The sequence below is a fragment of the Castanea sativa genome, chromosome 5 (genome assembly GCF_040712315.1).
Source record: "Castanea sativa cultivar Marrone di Chiusa Pesio chromosome 5, ASM4071231v1".
Lineage (NCBI taxonomy): Eukaryota > Viridiplantae > Streptophyta > Magnoliopsida > Fagales > Fagaceae > Castanea > Castanea sativa.
In genome coordinates this window covers 75,293,665-75,307,886 of record NC_134017.1, presented here as the reverse complement: position 1 = coordinate 75,307,886, position 14,222 = coordinate 75,293,665, and the positions used below count along the sequence as shown (strand labels likewise).

Sequence of the window (14,222 nt, the reverse complement as noted above, 5' to 3'; positions counted from 1 at the left end):
TAACCACTAATGGTTTTGCATGTGCTGAAACCCATATCATAGAGAGTTCGATGGGAGAAACCCCAAAAGGAGTGGGTTCGCCTCAATACGGATGGCTCCTCAGTTGGAACCGCAGGTGCTGCAGGGGAGGTGGTATTATTAGGAATGATCGAGGCAAGTAGCTTGCTGGATCCTCAAGAAACATTGGCACCGCATCCAGCTTCATAGCTGAACTGTGGGCACTTAGAGATGGGCTTCAGCTTTGCATAAATCTCAATCTGCTATCTGTTGATATTCAAATTGATGCTAAAGTTGTTGTTGAGCTTCTGTCTAATCCTTCCTACTCTAACAATGTTGATGATTGCAGGCAAATGATGTCTCAGCTAGCACAAGTTCGGATCGGTCACTACTACCGTGAAGTTAACAGCTGTACTGATTATCTAGCTAGGATAGGGACCAATCAGGATAGGGACTGTGTTGTATGATGCTCCGCCTGTGGACATCTTACCTTTTATGCAGTCGGATGGTAGTGGCATGTACTATAACAGACTATGTTCTAATGTTGTCATTTCTTCTTAGTTTCTAATGCATTTCCTAATTACCACACACACACACACACAAAAAAAAAGAAAAAACTCATATCATAGTGTAGTATTGTTCCATTATAAATTCTGATCACATATATGATACAACGTAGTTTTATTGGACTCAAGTTTCATCGATGACAATGAATGGACTTATAATTTCATTAGCGACAATGAAATGTTAAAGTTTAAGGTTTGAATGACAATTCATCCAACATAAAGGTGTAATTTGGATTTCAACCTTGCTCCCCCCTAATTTCTCTCAAATTGCCCACTTTGGTTAAATCCATCCCTTCACTTTCCACATGCATTGCATAAATTTCATTCCCCAACCTCAACAAAGCCTCCCAACCATTCTCCCCACGCTCCACCCCTTTTGTGGGTCTCCTCCCCCCTCCTCTCTCTAGAAATTTGACCTATATTGGAAGAAAATCTAGAGGCAATATAGTAGGATTGGTGACTACAACTGTATTTGCCAATCTTGAATTGGGTTTTTTTTTTTTTTTTTTTTTTTGGGAATTGATGTTCAATCAACTTCTCCATAAATAATATAGTAAACCCACTGTAAGGGCCTGAGGGCCGAGGATGAGGTTTGAGAATTGGGGCGTACGATGACCTAAGGACTGAGGATGAAGCTCAAGAGTTGTAGTGTAGGATGACAAGGCCAAGGGGGGGGGGGGGGGTATGTGCAGATTAGGCATGTGGATGCATGAATATAGTAAGTTAGGCATAGTTTGAAACTATGTAGGAAAATAGCAACTCGAGTTTTTGAAACTCGAGATTTACATAATAAATCGAGTTTCAAAAACTCGCTTTATGCTCGCTTTGGGCTTGCTGAGGTGGAGAAAATGCCACCTGGATCTCGAGTTTTATAAACTCGAGTTTTAAGTCTACCTAAACTCGAGTTTTATAAACTCGAGTTTAACTATATCTTATTATAAAGTATGTAGTTTATACGCATATAACTCGAGTCTTAGAGACTCGAGTTTTATGCAGTAACTCGAGTCTTATAGACTCGATTTCCTCTGGGCATGTTTATTTAAAACTCAGCCTGTGGCATTTAACTCTCTCACATTCTCCACTCTCACTGCTCAACACACAGAAAACCTAAAATCTCAGCCTCACTAACTCTCTCACTCACTCACCCTCACTAACTCACTCACCCATAACTCTCTCACACCACTCACTCTCACAAAACCACATTCTCCACTCTCACTGCTCTTCCCTCTCAGCAAATTCATATCTAAGGTAAGGGTTTGCATAATTTGATTGTCATTATAGTTGGGTATGTTGTCTATGGGTGTGGGTTAAAGAGTTTTACCATTTATTTTGTAGATAGTTAACATAACTTAGTTAATTTATCAATATTGTGAATTATAGAACTTTGTTTTGTTAGTGTTAATTTTTTGAGTATTTATTTGTATAGTTTTTGTTATCAAAATTTTATTCATCATTTTATTTTGATCATGATCTTACAAATTTCTTTGACTTTATTTATCATTAGTTTGGGTATGAAATGGGTAGTGAATGAATGTAATGAATGGGAATGAGTATGTAATTATCAAAATTTTATTCATCATTTCTAGGTTTTTATTTTTATCATGATTTTACAAATTTCTTTGACTTTATTTATCATTGGTTTGGGTATGAAATGGGTAGTGAATGAATGTAATGAATGGGAATGGGTATGTAATTATCAAAATTTTATTCATCATTTCTAGGCTTTTATTTTTATCATGATCTTTCAAGTTTTTTTGACTTTATTTATCATTGGTTTGGGTATGAAATGGGTAGTGAATGAATGTAGTGAATGGGTATGTAATCATGCTCCTCTACCCACCTAGTTCTTTCAGAACCCTTTTAGGCATTATAGGTCACCACACAATGGAGTAATAGATAATTTCGTCTCTCCATCCACTAGGATTAGAAGGTTTACGTCTTGGCCTTTAGATATTAATGGGCACTCTATAACCTGGCTTGAATATGTTCATTCATAAGATTGCATTACTTTTTTCCCTCACTTTACGACTATGTGATTTAACTAACATAGAACTTGACTTGAACAGGTTCACAATGCCTGATATTGTTATAATCATATACCATGGTGGTCCGCTTAAGAATCCCAATGCGAACAAGGGATTGCCATTTGAGGGGCCGGGTATGAGAACTTATTATGCCGAAGTTGATCGTAGGTTGAAAACCCTTGATGAATTGAAGATATTTGTCATGGAAGAGTTGGGTAAGAATCCTGATGCGTACAACATGCAAATTACTTATCGTATGCCAAATGAAATCATGAAGCACCGGATTAATTACAAGTATATGCTGATAGAAAAAGACAAACATGTGAAGATCATGTTTGACAAGTTGGAGAGTATAGCTGAAGTAAGTAACATTGAGTTGTACATACGGTTGGAGCCGCGTGCAGGATGGCAAGAGGATATCCAACAAACAACTAGAAGCTTACAAGTTGCGCTTCCGGATGCTCAATATGAGTATTCTACACATGTAGAGGATGATGATGTTCATGCCGATGGAGATGATGATGATGATGACGACGACGACTATGTTGATGAGACTACTGCCGTTAACAATGATGATGACGATGATGATGACGACGACGACTATGTTGATGAGACTACTGTCGTTAACAATGATGATGACGATGATGATGATGATGATGATGATGACGACTATGTTGATGAGAATCTTGCCATTAACGGTGAAGATTTTGCCGATAAAGATGACTATGAAGACATGATTGAGAGAGGGGACTTTCGGGACTTTGGGGACTTTGAGAGGGACATTAATGACGATGAGACATTGGACGGCGGTGAACCTGATGCAGACAATGTTATTAGTGTCCAAAACATTACAAACACAATCCCTGCCTACGCACCTGCGTTGTCATTCTCTGCAAATACTTGGGAAAATATGGTTGATCCTTCGCATATTGAGATGCCATTTGTGTCTACTTGGAGAGAGGGGATGAATTTGTGCAAAGGGTTGACTTTTGCGAGTAAAGTGGAGGTGAAGCGCGTATTAACAATTTGTGCCCTCAAGGAAAACAAAAACTTTAAGATCACTAGGTCGACGAGGAAAAATTTTTGTGCGAAATGCGTGCATGAGTCGTGCAAGTGGTATGTCTACGCAGTTATGAAGCCCGAGCTCCAAAATCTATGGATGGTCACCGTGTATGTGGGTCCTCACACGTGTATACCGACTGGGGTGCGAAATGATGGTAGAATGATGAGTTGTAATTTTATTGCAGCAGAAATCCATAACAAGTTACTTGAGGATCACACCACTCAAATTAAGCATCTCAGATCTCTGATAGAGGCGAAATATAATGGCCATAAGCCTTCTTACTACAAGGTATGGGATGCGAAACAAAAGGCGATTGCGCTTATGTTTGGAGATTGGGAAGAATCTTACCAAAGGCTGCAAAAGTTGCTAATGGCGTATATTGATCAGGACCCAACTACCCAGTTTGCTATCGTGTCACACCCACCGATGAAGATCACACCGTATTGTTGCATTATGTGTTTTGGTCTTTCGGTCCATGCATATCGGGATTCAAATACCGCAAGCCGGTTATCGGTATTGATGGGACCCATCTGTATGGTAAATATCGTGGAAAGTTGTTGGTCGCAATGGCAACCGATGCTAACAACAAGGTATTCCCTCTCGCCTTTCTTGTTGTGGATTGTGAGTCGGGGTCCGGTTGGAGGTGGTTTTTACGATGCCTCGGAGAAACGATTGGCCACCGATACCGACGACGGCATTTGCATAATTTCGACCGACATCTCGGTATCAAAAACGCCATTGCAAACCGGCCTAGAAGGGATGATGGAAAAGCAAAGGTATTTCATAGATATTGTCTTCGACATGTTGCTAGCAACTTCAACACCCATTTTCGAACTCGACTCTAAAGTCGGCGGCGTTGAAAGCGGGATATGCTAGTCGTAGTTAAATTTGCTACCATAATGGACTCCATTAAGCGGTGGAAATTGAGGCCATTAGGAAGAAGAAGAAGGTGACGGGGAGGGATGGTAAGGAAAAGAATCAAGATTATCTTCCATACACATACCTAATGAGCGAGGATGTGGACATGTGGACCCAGTCATACGATGGTGGGAGACGTTTTGGAGCAATGACAACCAATATATCAGAGTGTTTCAATGGTGTCTTTGAAAGGTGCACGGGGCCTTCCTATTGCCGCGTTGGTTGAGTTCACTTGGAGCAAACTTGTTCAATATTTCCACGACCGGCGCAAAGAATACCATTATGAGTTGTCAGAGGGTAAGAAATGGAGTGAATATGCCTTATGCACGTGGGATGGAAATAAGCGTAAATCTGAGAAACACTATCTCAAGCCATTTAGCAATGAAGAGTTGATATTTCAAGTAGTTACCCAACTCAACGTGTCTAGCGCAGGAGGGGGAAACCACAGTTACGAAGTTCGGTTACGGGAAAAAACATGCAGTTGTGGGAAATGGCAAAATATAGGGATCCCGTGTTCACATGCAATTAGAGTATGTGACTATTTACATATTGATTCGACCACGTATATTCACCCATGTTATGGTTTGAACCATGCCCTTAACACTTATGAGCATGCATTTGTGGTTCCTAAGTCACAGTCATTATGGAGGGATCCCATGGGGCCAAAGTGGTTGCCTAATCCGGCATTGTTGCGGGCCAAAGGTCGACCGGTGAAGTCACGAATAAGAAATGAGATGGATGGAGTGATGAATAAGGATCAAGAACCGGGATGGCGGAGGGAGGACGCAGATTTGATAGAGAGTCAACCGGCGGACATGTGGACTGTGTCATGCTTCCGGGCATAACCGCAGAAAATGTCCGCAGTCCCGCGGTGCTTCCACAAGCGGCCATGTTCCACACTAGGTAGGTTGGCAAAAATTTATGCATCGGTTCAATAATTGTTGTTCATTCGATGTTTACCTAATGTTTACTATCTTGTCTCCTAACGTAAATACTCTACGTTTTTCAGGCATCCTTCCATGGACGACGTTGTATTGGCTCTATGTGAACTTTTTGATTGTTGTTGAATGTACTTGTAATTCTCTATCCAATGTACCTCTATGAAGATTGTGATTTGAGTAGTATGGTTAGAATTGCAAATTAAGTGTGGTTGGACATGTTTAGAATGGTGATATATTGAGAATGACTTTTGTTGTATGGCAAAGGAGATAAGCACATCTTTAGATAGCACTAGCAGCCAGCAAACAAAATAATCTACAACCTTATTTTCCCTCATTTCACTATTCAAACAATATTACAATTTGTAATGGGAAACTTTGTCTCAACTCTGCATGAAAACTCAAAAATGTAGTACCTAAATTGACACATGCAATTGTTACACATGCAATTGTCATCAGTCAAGTGAAGATGATGGCCACAATATATGGAGCATACAAGATAAGCAGTAGGAATCTGCAAGGAGGAAATGGGGTGTACCTGCACTTTGCACTGAACCAGAGATTCTCTTCCACTGTCAAGTTTCCATGTACAATATCATGTTGTGGCACAAAACCAATGATTTTCTTATATGAGTGGATTGAATCGTTCACCTCTGATTTTCTTTGCAGCATCTTTTGCTGATCTCCACCTCTGACGTGCTTTTGTTGTCTCCCTTGCACTTCTGGCTGCTGCTTCTCTGGATTTGGCTAGTCTCCTTTCCCTAGCGGTTAGAACTTGGTCAGAACAGTTGTAAAGGATGAGTAGCAGAGTACTTAAAGCAGCCTGCAAAAGCAATTGAATTACATCAGTCACTACTAACAAATTTTCTTTTATTTTTGGCCTAATGTTAACCATGGGTTAATGGGGGGAGGCAGGAGCACACTTCTTATTATGTAACACAGAATCAAAATCTGCTGATTCTATAGAAAGTCAATAAAATGCAAATTGAAACTGAGAATTTTCTCAGAGTTTCTGGGATATTAGCATTAAGACTTGCATAGTTTGCTTCAAGAATAATTGAAGATGCTGAGAGATGGAGCCAGGCAAGATCATTTATCAAGTTTATGGTTCAGAAGTAAAGGGAGCAACTTACTAACAACATTATTCCATATGCTTGAATATTTTGGTTTGCAGTGTTTGGATTACAAGAAATCAACTTAGAGCAGCCTGCAAGGTGGTTGGTAAATAGTTAAATGCACTTCATACCCAGAAGAACAGTGAAATTGAACTCCAAAAATATACAGGCATAGGAACATTGAAACTAGCAAACATATAAATTTTGAAAATTAATTGTATACAAAACAATATATTACACAAAGGAATTTAGACATTCAAACATATTATGAGAAAATTTTTAAAAATTTTAGTGTACCGGGGGCGGGGGGGGGGTAAACGAAAAAAACTTACTTCTCTCAGATGTAGAACCCATCCTGCAGTAATGTCTACAGTTCCACGGAAAAAATGACAGCATTAGGAAATAATCACAGAGGCAAGAAAGACAATTATAGAAAGATAGAAGTTCTATTTGCTTCAGCTCACATTCCCCCAAAAGTAGATCATGCTCTAATAGCTCCAAATAAAATAAATACATGCATTAAGATACGAAGGCTTCTATGTCCACAACAATGAAAGCACTATTTCACTCTTACATATCAAGTTAAAACACTATTCAAATAAAGTACAAGGTTGCGACAAGCAAAACATTAGAGAAGGTTGCTAAGTGACCAATAATGAGAAAATTTTTTATACCCACTAGTGCAAGTCTGTCTGCTGGTGGTACTTGGACAATATGATCCAGCTGAACAGAATAACTCACTGCTACTACCAACAACAGCCCAAATATTTGCTCCTCCACAAGTATGGTTTGGATTCCCTAGAGGTAATTGGTATAGATATCTGCAGAAACATATAACATCTTCATATTTTCTGTATGCACATAAACCATGCCATAAATGAAGTGATGTTTAGGACTGGAAGTGGAACTTACGGTTGACATACACCAGTAGTTTTGTTGAGAGTTGCAAGGGGACAATAGGAACCTAATGGGCAAGCTTCAAGACCATGATATCAAATGCCAACAATCAGAACAAACATCAGAGGCATCTTTTAATTTAGGAAAAAAAAGTATACATATATGAGTACTACTTGATTCCTAGGAGAGATCAAGAACATTTTACACTTCAAGGAGGGAAATGGTTGACCTTATTAACTTGGTATCCCAACTGTTACATTAATATGTGGCCTCCTAGTTTAATAACTTGGTATCACAAATTTATTATGGCAATTGATGTCTACAAGCCAATTGACATTTTAAGTGTTCTCAATTAGAAGTTCGTCCAGGTTTTTATAGAAAGAAAGCAGATACAGGATTCTCAAATACTTACGTATCATGCAGGTAATACCATGAGGGCAGAAGAAACCCTCACAACAAGCCTGACAGTTGAGTGTTCTTGCGGGGATGACCTTTGAATCATTTAAGTTAACCTTCTGATTTGAGCCAACACTACAAGCCCATCCTGGCTCACAGCCTTCTACCCATGAGGTTAAATTACAGTTCTTATTAGGTTTCAAGTAATTGGTACTCCCAGATCTTTCAAAGAAACTATTGAAGTAAAACTTCAATTCTGCTGCTGAACACAAGCGACGTGTAATGTCACCTGTAGGAGATTGAAAACCACCATGAATAGATGAAGCTATAGAGATTTTAACCTAAAAAAATTTCAAGTAGATTGAGAAAAGTCAGCAAGGACAAAAAATTCATTGTTGGTCAGATTTATGGAGAAAAAATTTCTAAGACCCTCCTTCTTACAACTTGCTGAAGCAATGCAATATCAGGAGGACAGTGGCAGTACCAATAGCAGCTTACTAATTGGTAGCTAGAAGAAATTGATGGTGTGTAAATTGACTCGCATTCTTAACATACAGGAAATGAATTAGTGTGAACCATGGCAATCTTTTCCTAATAAATAAGTATTCGTTGAAGTGCGAGTGATCCTTGTCAGTAACAAAATGATAGTTATGTTGAACTCAATGTGCCATACAATTACTGTATTTTCACAAGAAAAGAAAAGAAAATATACATCTATCTAGCCACCCAATAATCAGGCATGAATGACCACTAAATCATTACTCTTTCACAGTTTTTACATTGGTTCACTAACAACATGCAGCTCCTGGCTGATTGTTGAACATCTCAATTGGTTGCCGAAAATACCGAGGTAAAAAAAAGGATGCAAACATCAACAGCACATGATTAATTCACTTGATGAAGCTATCCAAGCATTTGCGGTAGGAAAAGTCTTCTTTACGACCATTAATTCACTTATTCATTACAGGAAAAAAGATCAGATTAGACAATACCTCTGTAACAAACCTCTTTTTCAAGATTCACCAATTTTGCGTTTTTTAACCCTCGTGTAATGTTTGGGCGGGGGAGGAGGCTGCGGGGCATCATCCTTAGGCTCATCATCGTGCTGCAAAGACATTAGATTCATACAATCAATATTTGGTGTAATGATAAGATAAAATGAACTGCAAAATAGGCCTATACATCATAATTACTGGTATCGTACCATAGAGCTGCCTTTGTGTCCTATTTTGTGTCCACCTGTCCCACAAGTGGGAGCTCTTCTAGCACGTTGTGGTCTACCTCGTGGGGGTGAAGGCTGATGAGGGGGATGCTCGTCCGGTACATCAGTATCTGGCTGTAGAGTGTCAACTGGAGGTCCTAGAGGGTCAGATGAGGATGAGGTAGGTGGGTAATGATGCTCTATGTATAGGCCAGGAGTGGGGCTCATTGTCATGGGTTCAGTACGGGGTGGGTCAATGGGGAAAGTGGGTGCACTGGAGCTGGTGGATGGGTTTGAGGGTGTCTCGGGGTGCATAGGAGGGGTCAACTGAGAATGAATACCGAGATCGAAACTGGGCTGCGAAGGTGGGGTGGGTGAAGGGACCTCGGGCTGAGGAGCTGCATCTACCATGGGTGGAGGGACCTCGGGCTGGAGAGATGCGTGCGGGATGGGTGCAGGTATCTCAGGACTACTTACAATCCGAGCGGTTGTTGCACACCGACCACGGCCCCTAGCTGCACTTGTGCTTCGGCTTGCTGTAGCAGGCCGACCACGGCCCCTAGCTGTAGTTGTGCTTGGGCTTGCTGTAGGCCCACCACGGCCCCTAGATGCAGTAGCACGGGTCGGTGTACTTACGGGTGCTGCGCTTGTGCTTGGGGTTGCAGTAGCTGCTGATTCAGTCTCATGCCTGTTGTTTGCCTCCCCATTCGCTGCAGGACCACCACCAAGCCCAGCCAGATCATTTAGGACGCGTCGGACATGGTTGTGTGCTCGGCTGCCTACAGGAAGCATCTCCAACAGCGCAAAATGACTTTCAATCTGAAACCGAGAAAGAACCAGTACAATCAGATGAGGCATTTACGTATCAATTGTAGAATGGATAATATAGTACTTATTAATCTACCCAAATACTCAAGTAAGATATATCTAATTAGAACACATTACCGATATATCTAATTTTGCGCTGTTGCGGTCGACATACTTTCGAGTGACCGGACGGTACCAGCGGTAATAGTCATGATTGCGAGGCATCTCACCAGTCTGAGGAGGTGCATGGCAAAGTCGTTGTTGTCTCATATCCCATGTAAGGATATACGGTCCATGCTCCTCCCTCCAATTCTTTTCCACCTTCCCCCGCAAGTCTATTCTATGCAGTCTTTCATCATACACAACATGGTTGGGCCGCTCTTGCGCCAACCCAAACTGACGAAGGACACGATCTGGGTGGTGCATCTCTACTATGCAAAAACACACGAGTGGCACCCTTGCCGTCTACGTATCCCTCCCTGCAACGCAAAAGTCAGGAAGGTGGCCGAAGTCTGCCTCGTATGGCTGCCACACAATCTACAATAGAAACAAAAAACAATTATCATAACATCAAGGAATGTGAAACAAGGGAGAATACATCGATAAAGGGAAAAACAAAAATTAAAACAAAAGATGTGTTAAAGGATGAAGCAATCATATTCTTAAGGAAAATTAACATAACCAAACAGAATTTTTGTTTCCCATACTTGGTCCGGCTGCATTCTAACTAATTGCTCGCGATAGTGAATCAAGGCCATGCCGGATGGCCTACTCTTCGAGCTTGGCACCCGCACCCACTTATAGTTACGAGCGAATAACATAAGATAAGATAATTCTCATGTTATAGTTACTAAGAAGAGTACATTGCATAACACACTAAATATCAAGAAAATACTTACTTAAATGCAAGTGGAGCATATGGCCATGGGCCATAATCACATCCAGGTGGGGGCTCTATCCTCGGGCACAAGAATGGCAACCTTGCCCATGCCCAATACTGGACCAATGTGCACGCCCCACCAATCTGCGATGCCCCTTTCTCGCTTGCCCGACACAACTCTCTGTACAACCAGGCCAAGCAACCACTACCCCAACTATACTGTGGTGGATCACGAAGGTCACGCATGAACGCCAAGAACATCAAATGCACCCTATCTCCCGACTTGTCGATGAAAAGCTTATCCCCTAGCAGTGCTAAAATATAACACCGGGCATACTGGTGTATCTGCATCTCCGTTGCGTCATGAGGCAGTGGCGCTGCAATGGCATCAACAAGGCGGCTGATGAGAATTCTTTGCCCCGCCAAAGTTTTGTTGTCATTCGCCGGAGTAAAACCAAGCAACTCCATGCACAGATCTCGCCAATCCCCATCCACCACAGCAGTCGGCCCAACCAAGACTTCACCGTCTATAGGAAGTCCGAAAATGACCTCCACATCTTGTAGGGTGATTGACATCTCACCATGTGGAAGATGGAATGTATGCGTCTCCGGCCGCTATCGCTCAACTAGGGCCGATATTAGGCAATGATCTATCTCTCTGGAAGGGGCCCTAAACAATCCTTCCAGCCTTAGCAACTTGATAATGTCAATCACTCGATTATCTCCCATCTGAATGCTTGCCATCTCCTTAGTGCGACCACGGCACGTAAGTGGGCTCGGGTCCTGCAAAATCCATAAAAATTATAGCGGTTGTTACAACTACAAATACAACTTTGAAAGAACTTGCTAACTAAAAAACAAAGACAACGTAAAAATTAAAGCGGTTGCTAGAACTAGATATTTCACCTCGCCATTCCAAATGTCCTCTGATCGATGATATCGTTGTCGTGTCAACAATGACTCATCAAGCGGACCAGGGTGCAAGATCTGTGGCTCGTCATCAATCCGAGGCTCCATACTGCAAACATTCAAATACTCAACTGTGAGATCATTAATAGTGTGGGGGCAAAAGAATGCTATTCTACATGCAAGGAAAATCTATTCTGAAGAGCAGCTTATTGGCATTATTTAAAAAAGGATGCTAAAAGAATGGAAAGCAAGAAGAAGTACAGCCTTGATCTTTGATGTTCCTATGTTTACCTATTCATTTCAGTTAAGCTGAGTGGTATTGAGTTTGTACACTAAAGATTCATTGTTGAACACTAATGCAACGGTGTTCATTGGCGGTTGACCTTTGAATTTGTAGGAATTTCTAACTCTCGAGGAGATTTATATATTCTATGGGGATGTGGATGAATTAATCAATTTTTGGAGCGCGATGTCTGTTGACTATTAGGTTTAGGGCAAAGAATTTTTTTTTTTTTTTTAAATTGACTATAGAGTTATTATTAGATTAATAATTTCTAAGTTTATGCAATATGACAATCTAAGTGGCATAAAATTAAAATTTTATTATAGTCATTAGCTACTTCAATATTTTTCATCAATTATATAACAAATATGACTACTTTAACATAAGACAAAAAGTTAGAAACTGAACTTTTACATTTGAAATATTAGGGAGAAAAAAACATAGTAATTTACCCAATGTACGGCTACTTTAGCATCAATTTCAATAATTATGTAAGGAGTGTCAAATTTATCAACACTTTAGCATCCATTTCAATTATTAGGTCATGAGTGCCTAATTGCAAGGCTTAGTGTAGGAAAGCTAAGCAAGGGCTGAGCTGTTTCTAGTCAAGGGCCAACTTGTACTTATACGTATAGCAAGGAATAGAAAAAAGCTTCTAAAAATCTTAACTTCGAGTTCTCTGTATTGTGGCTATATTATCTCAGCAAGTTAAACTAATATTGGGTATTTTTCAAGGATGTAGGATGGGCTCAAAGGCCTCTTTCAACATCATCCTAAATCCAAAACCATGATCCCATCCCATTTTAGGCCCACATGATCCAACAACACTAAAGTTGGATTTATAATTTCCCCATTGGTATTACAAAACTAACAACAACTCACGATGACAAAAAGATGATTCTTTGGTATGACTCAATAACCAATTTATCCCCAACCGTTGAATCCAGCGTAGACTATATTGACTTTGTCAAATCTAACAGTTGAATTATGTGTTTCACTAGAGCCATACTTTGTCAAATCTAACAGTTGAATTGTGTACAGATTTTGACAAATAATTTTCATCATAGATCTCATGTATTGAGACAAATATTACTCAATATGCTATGAATTTTAGTTTATAATTCAATTTCTTCAAACACCAGAAAAACTTCTGAAGTATTGCCATATTATTTATTCTGCCTCAATTGAGCAAGTCTGAATTTCAGACCTATAAGTAAAGCTATTAATTTGATATGACAAGCCAAATGCAAGTAGTTGAATAAAAATAGAATGCTATTTTTCCTCTCTCTATATTTCTGTTGTACCTCAGCTAAAAATCCTTAAAAATCAGAAAAACAACACTGAAACTCGAACTCAACTAAAAATCAACACTGAAACAACACAGAAAAACAACACTGAAACAACACTGAACTAAAAATCCTTTCTTTCCTAATTTGTACTGGGTCTCCACTCTCCAACTCAATCAAAATTTGAAAAAGCAAAAAACAAACTAAAACAAAAGCAAAGCAAACGCTTGGGGACCGGTGTGAGAATAGAATGAGGGAAAATTTCTTAGCATTCAAGAGGGAAAATTTGAAAAGGATTTACCTTGGTACAAATACTGTGGAATAAACCGAATCGGAGAAAGACTGAATCTTGAAGGGACTGGTGTGACAGTTCACAATGAGGAGAGTATCCGTTAGAGTGAGAATCAAAGAGAGAGAGTCGAGTGAGAGAAACTGAGTGGGAGTGAGAGTAACTGAGATTTTAGGTTTTAAGTGGGGAAAAACGTGTTTCTGAAAAGGGGTTTAAAAACGATGATTAGATATCGAGTTTTAGAAACTCGAATTTGTCTACATTATCGAGTACTAAAAACTCAATTTTTAGGTGAATACGAGTTTTAGAAACTCGATTTTTCAAGTATACACATGGAAAAATTTGTCCACGTCAGTAAATGAAAAACCCCATAATCGAGTACTAAAAACTCGAGTTTTGTTTCAATCTCAAGTTTTACAAACTCGAGTTGTTAGTTTCCCAATTTCTTCCAAAACCAGCCAACTAACGAAATCTTTAGCACACTAATGTTATTTGGAAAGAGTGTTCGGCCAAGGGCCGCGAGCCCGAGGAGAAGGGCTACTAGGGAAGGTGTTGAGAGGAGTCTAAGAGCATGTGGCTGAGAGGGGGAAGACTCTGGTTTGGAATAGCTTATGGGCTCCACATTGCTGGTCACATTAAATGGCGGGCAACAA

General features: G+C 40.1%; 1 protein-coding gene across 4 annotated transcripts; it reads right to left on the bottom strand.

Moving 5' to 3' along the window:
- Window positions 1–5,772: 5,772 nt before the first annotated feature.
- On the bottom strand, window positions 5,773–9,699 carry LOC142634314 (ABC transporter G family member 24-like). Of its 4 annotated transcripts, none has more exons than XM_075808607.1 (9): window positions 9,119–9,699; window positions 8,907–9,019; window positions 7,931–8,203; window positions 7,534–7,597; window positions 7,296–7,442; window positions 6,954–6,988; window positions 6,640–6,713; window positions 6,158–6,329; window positions 5,773–6,078 (listed from the first exon to the last, which is right to left on the bottom strand). In XM_075808607.1, exons 2-9 carry the CDS (start codon window positions 9,013–9,015, stop codon window positions 5,966–5,968), a joined length of 987 nt encoding a protein of 328 aa, XP_075664722.1. In that variant the 5' UTR covers window positions 9,016–9,019; window positions 9,119–9,699; the 3' UTR covers window positions 5,773–5,965. The 4 variants fall into 4 exon arrangements, with proteins under 4 accessions (XP_075664722.1, XP_075664723.1, XP_075664724.1 ...); XM_075808608.1 differs by having other exon boundaries at window positions 5,773–6,056; XM_075808609.1 differs by lacking the exon at window positions 6,640–6,713 and having other exon boundaries at window positions 7,300–7,442.
- Window positions 9,700–14,222: the final 4,523 nt, after the last annotated feature.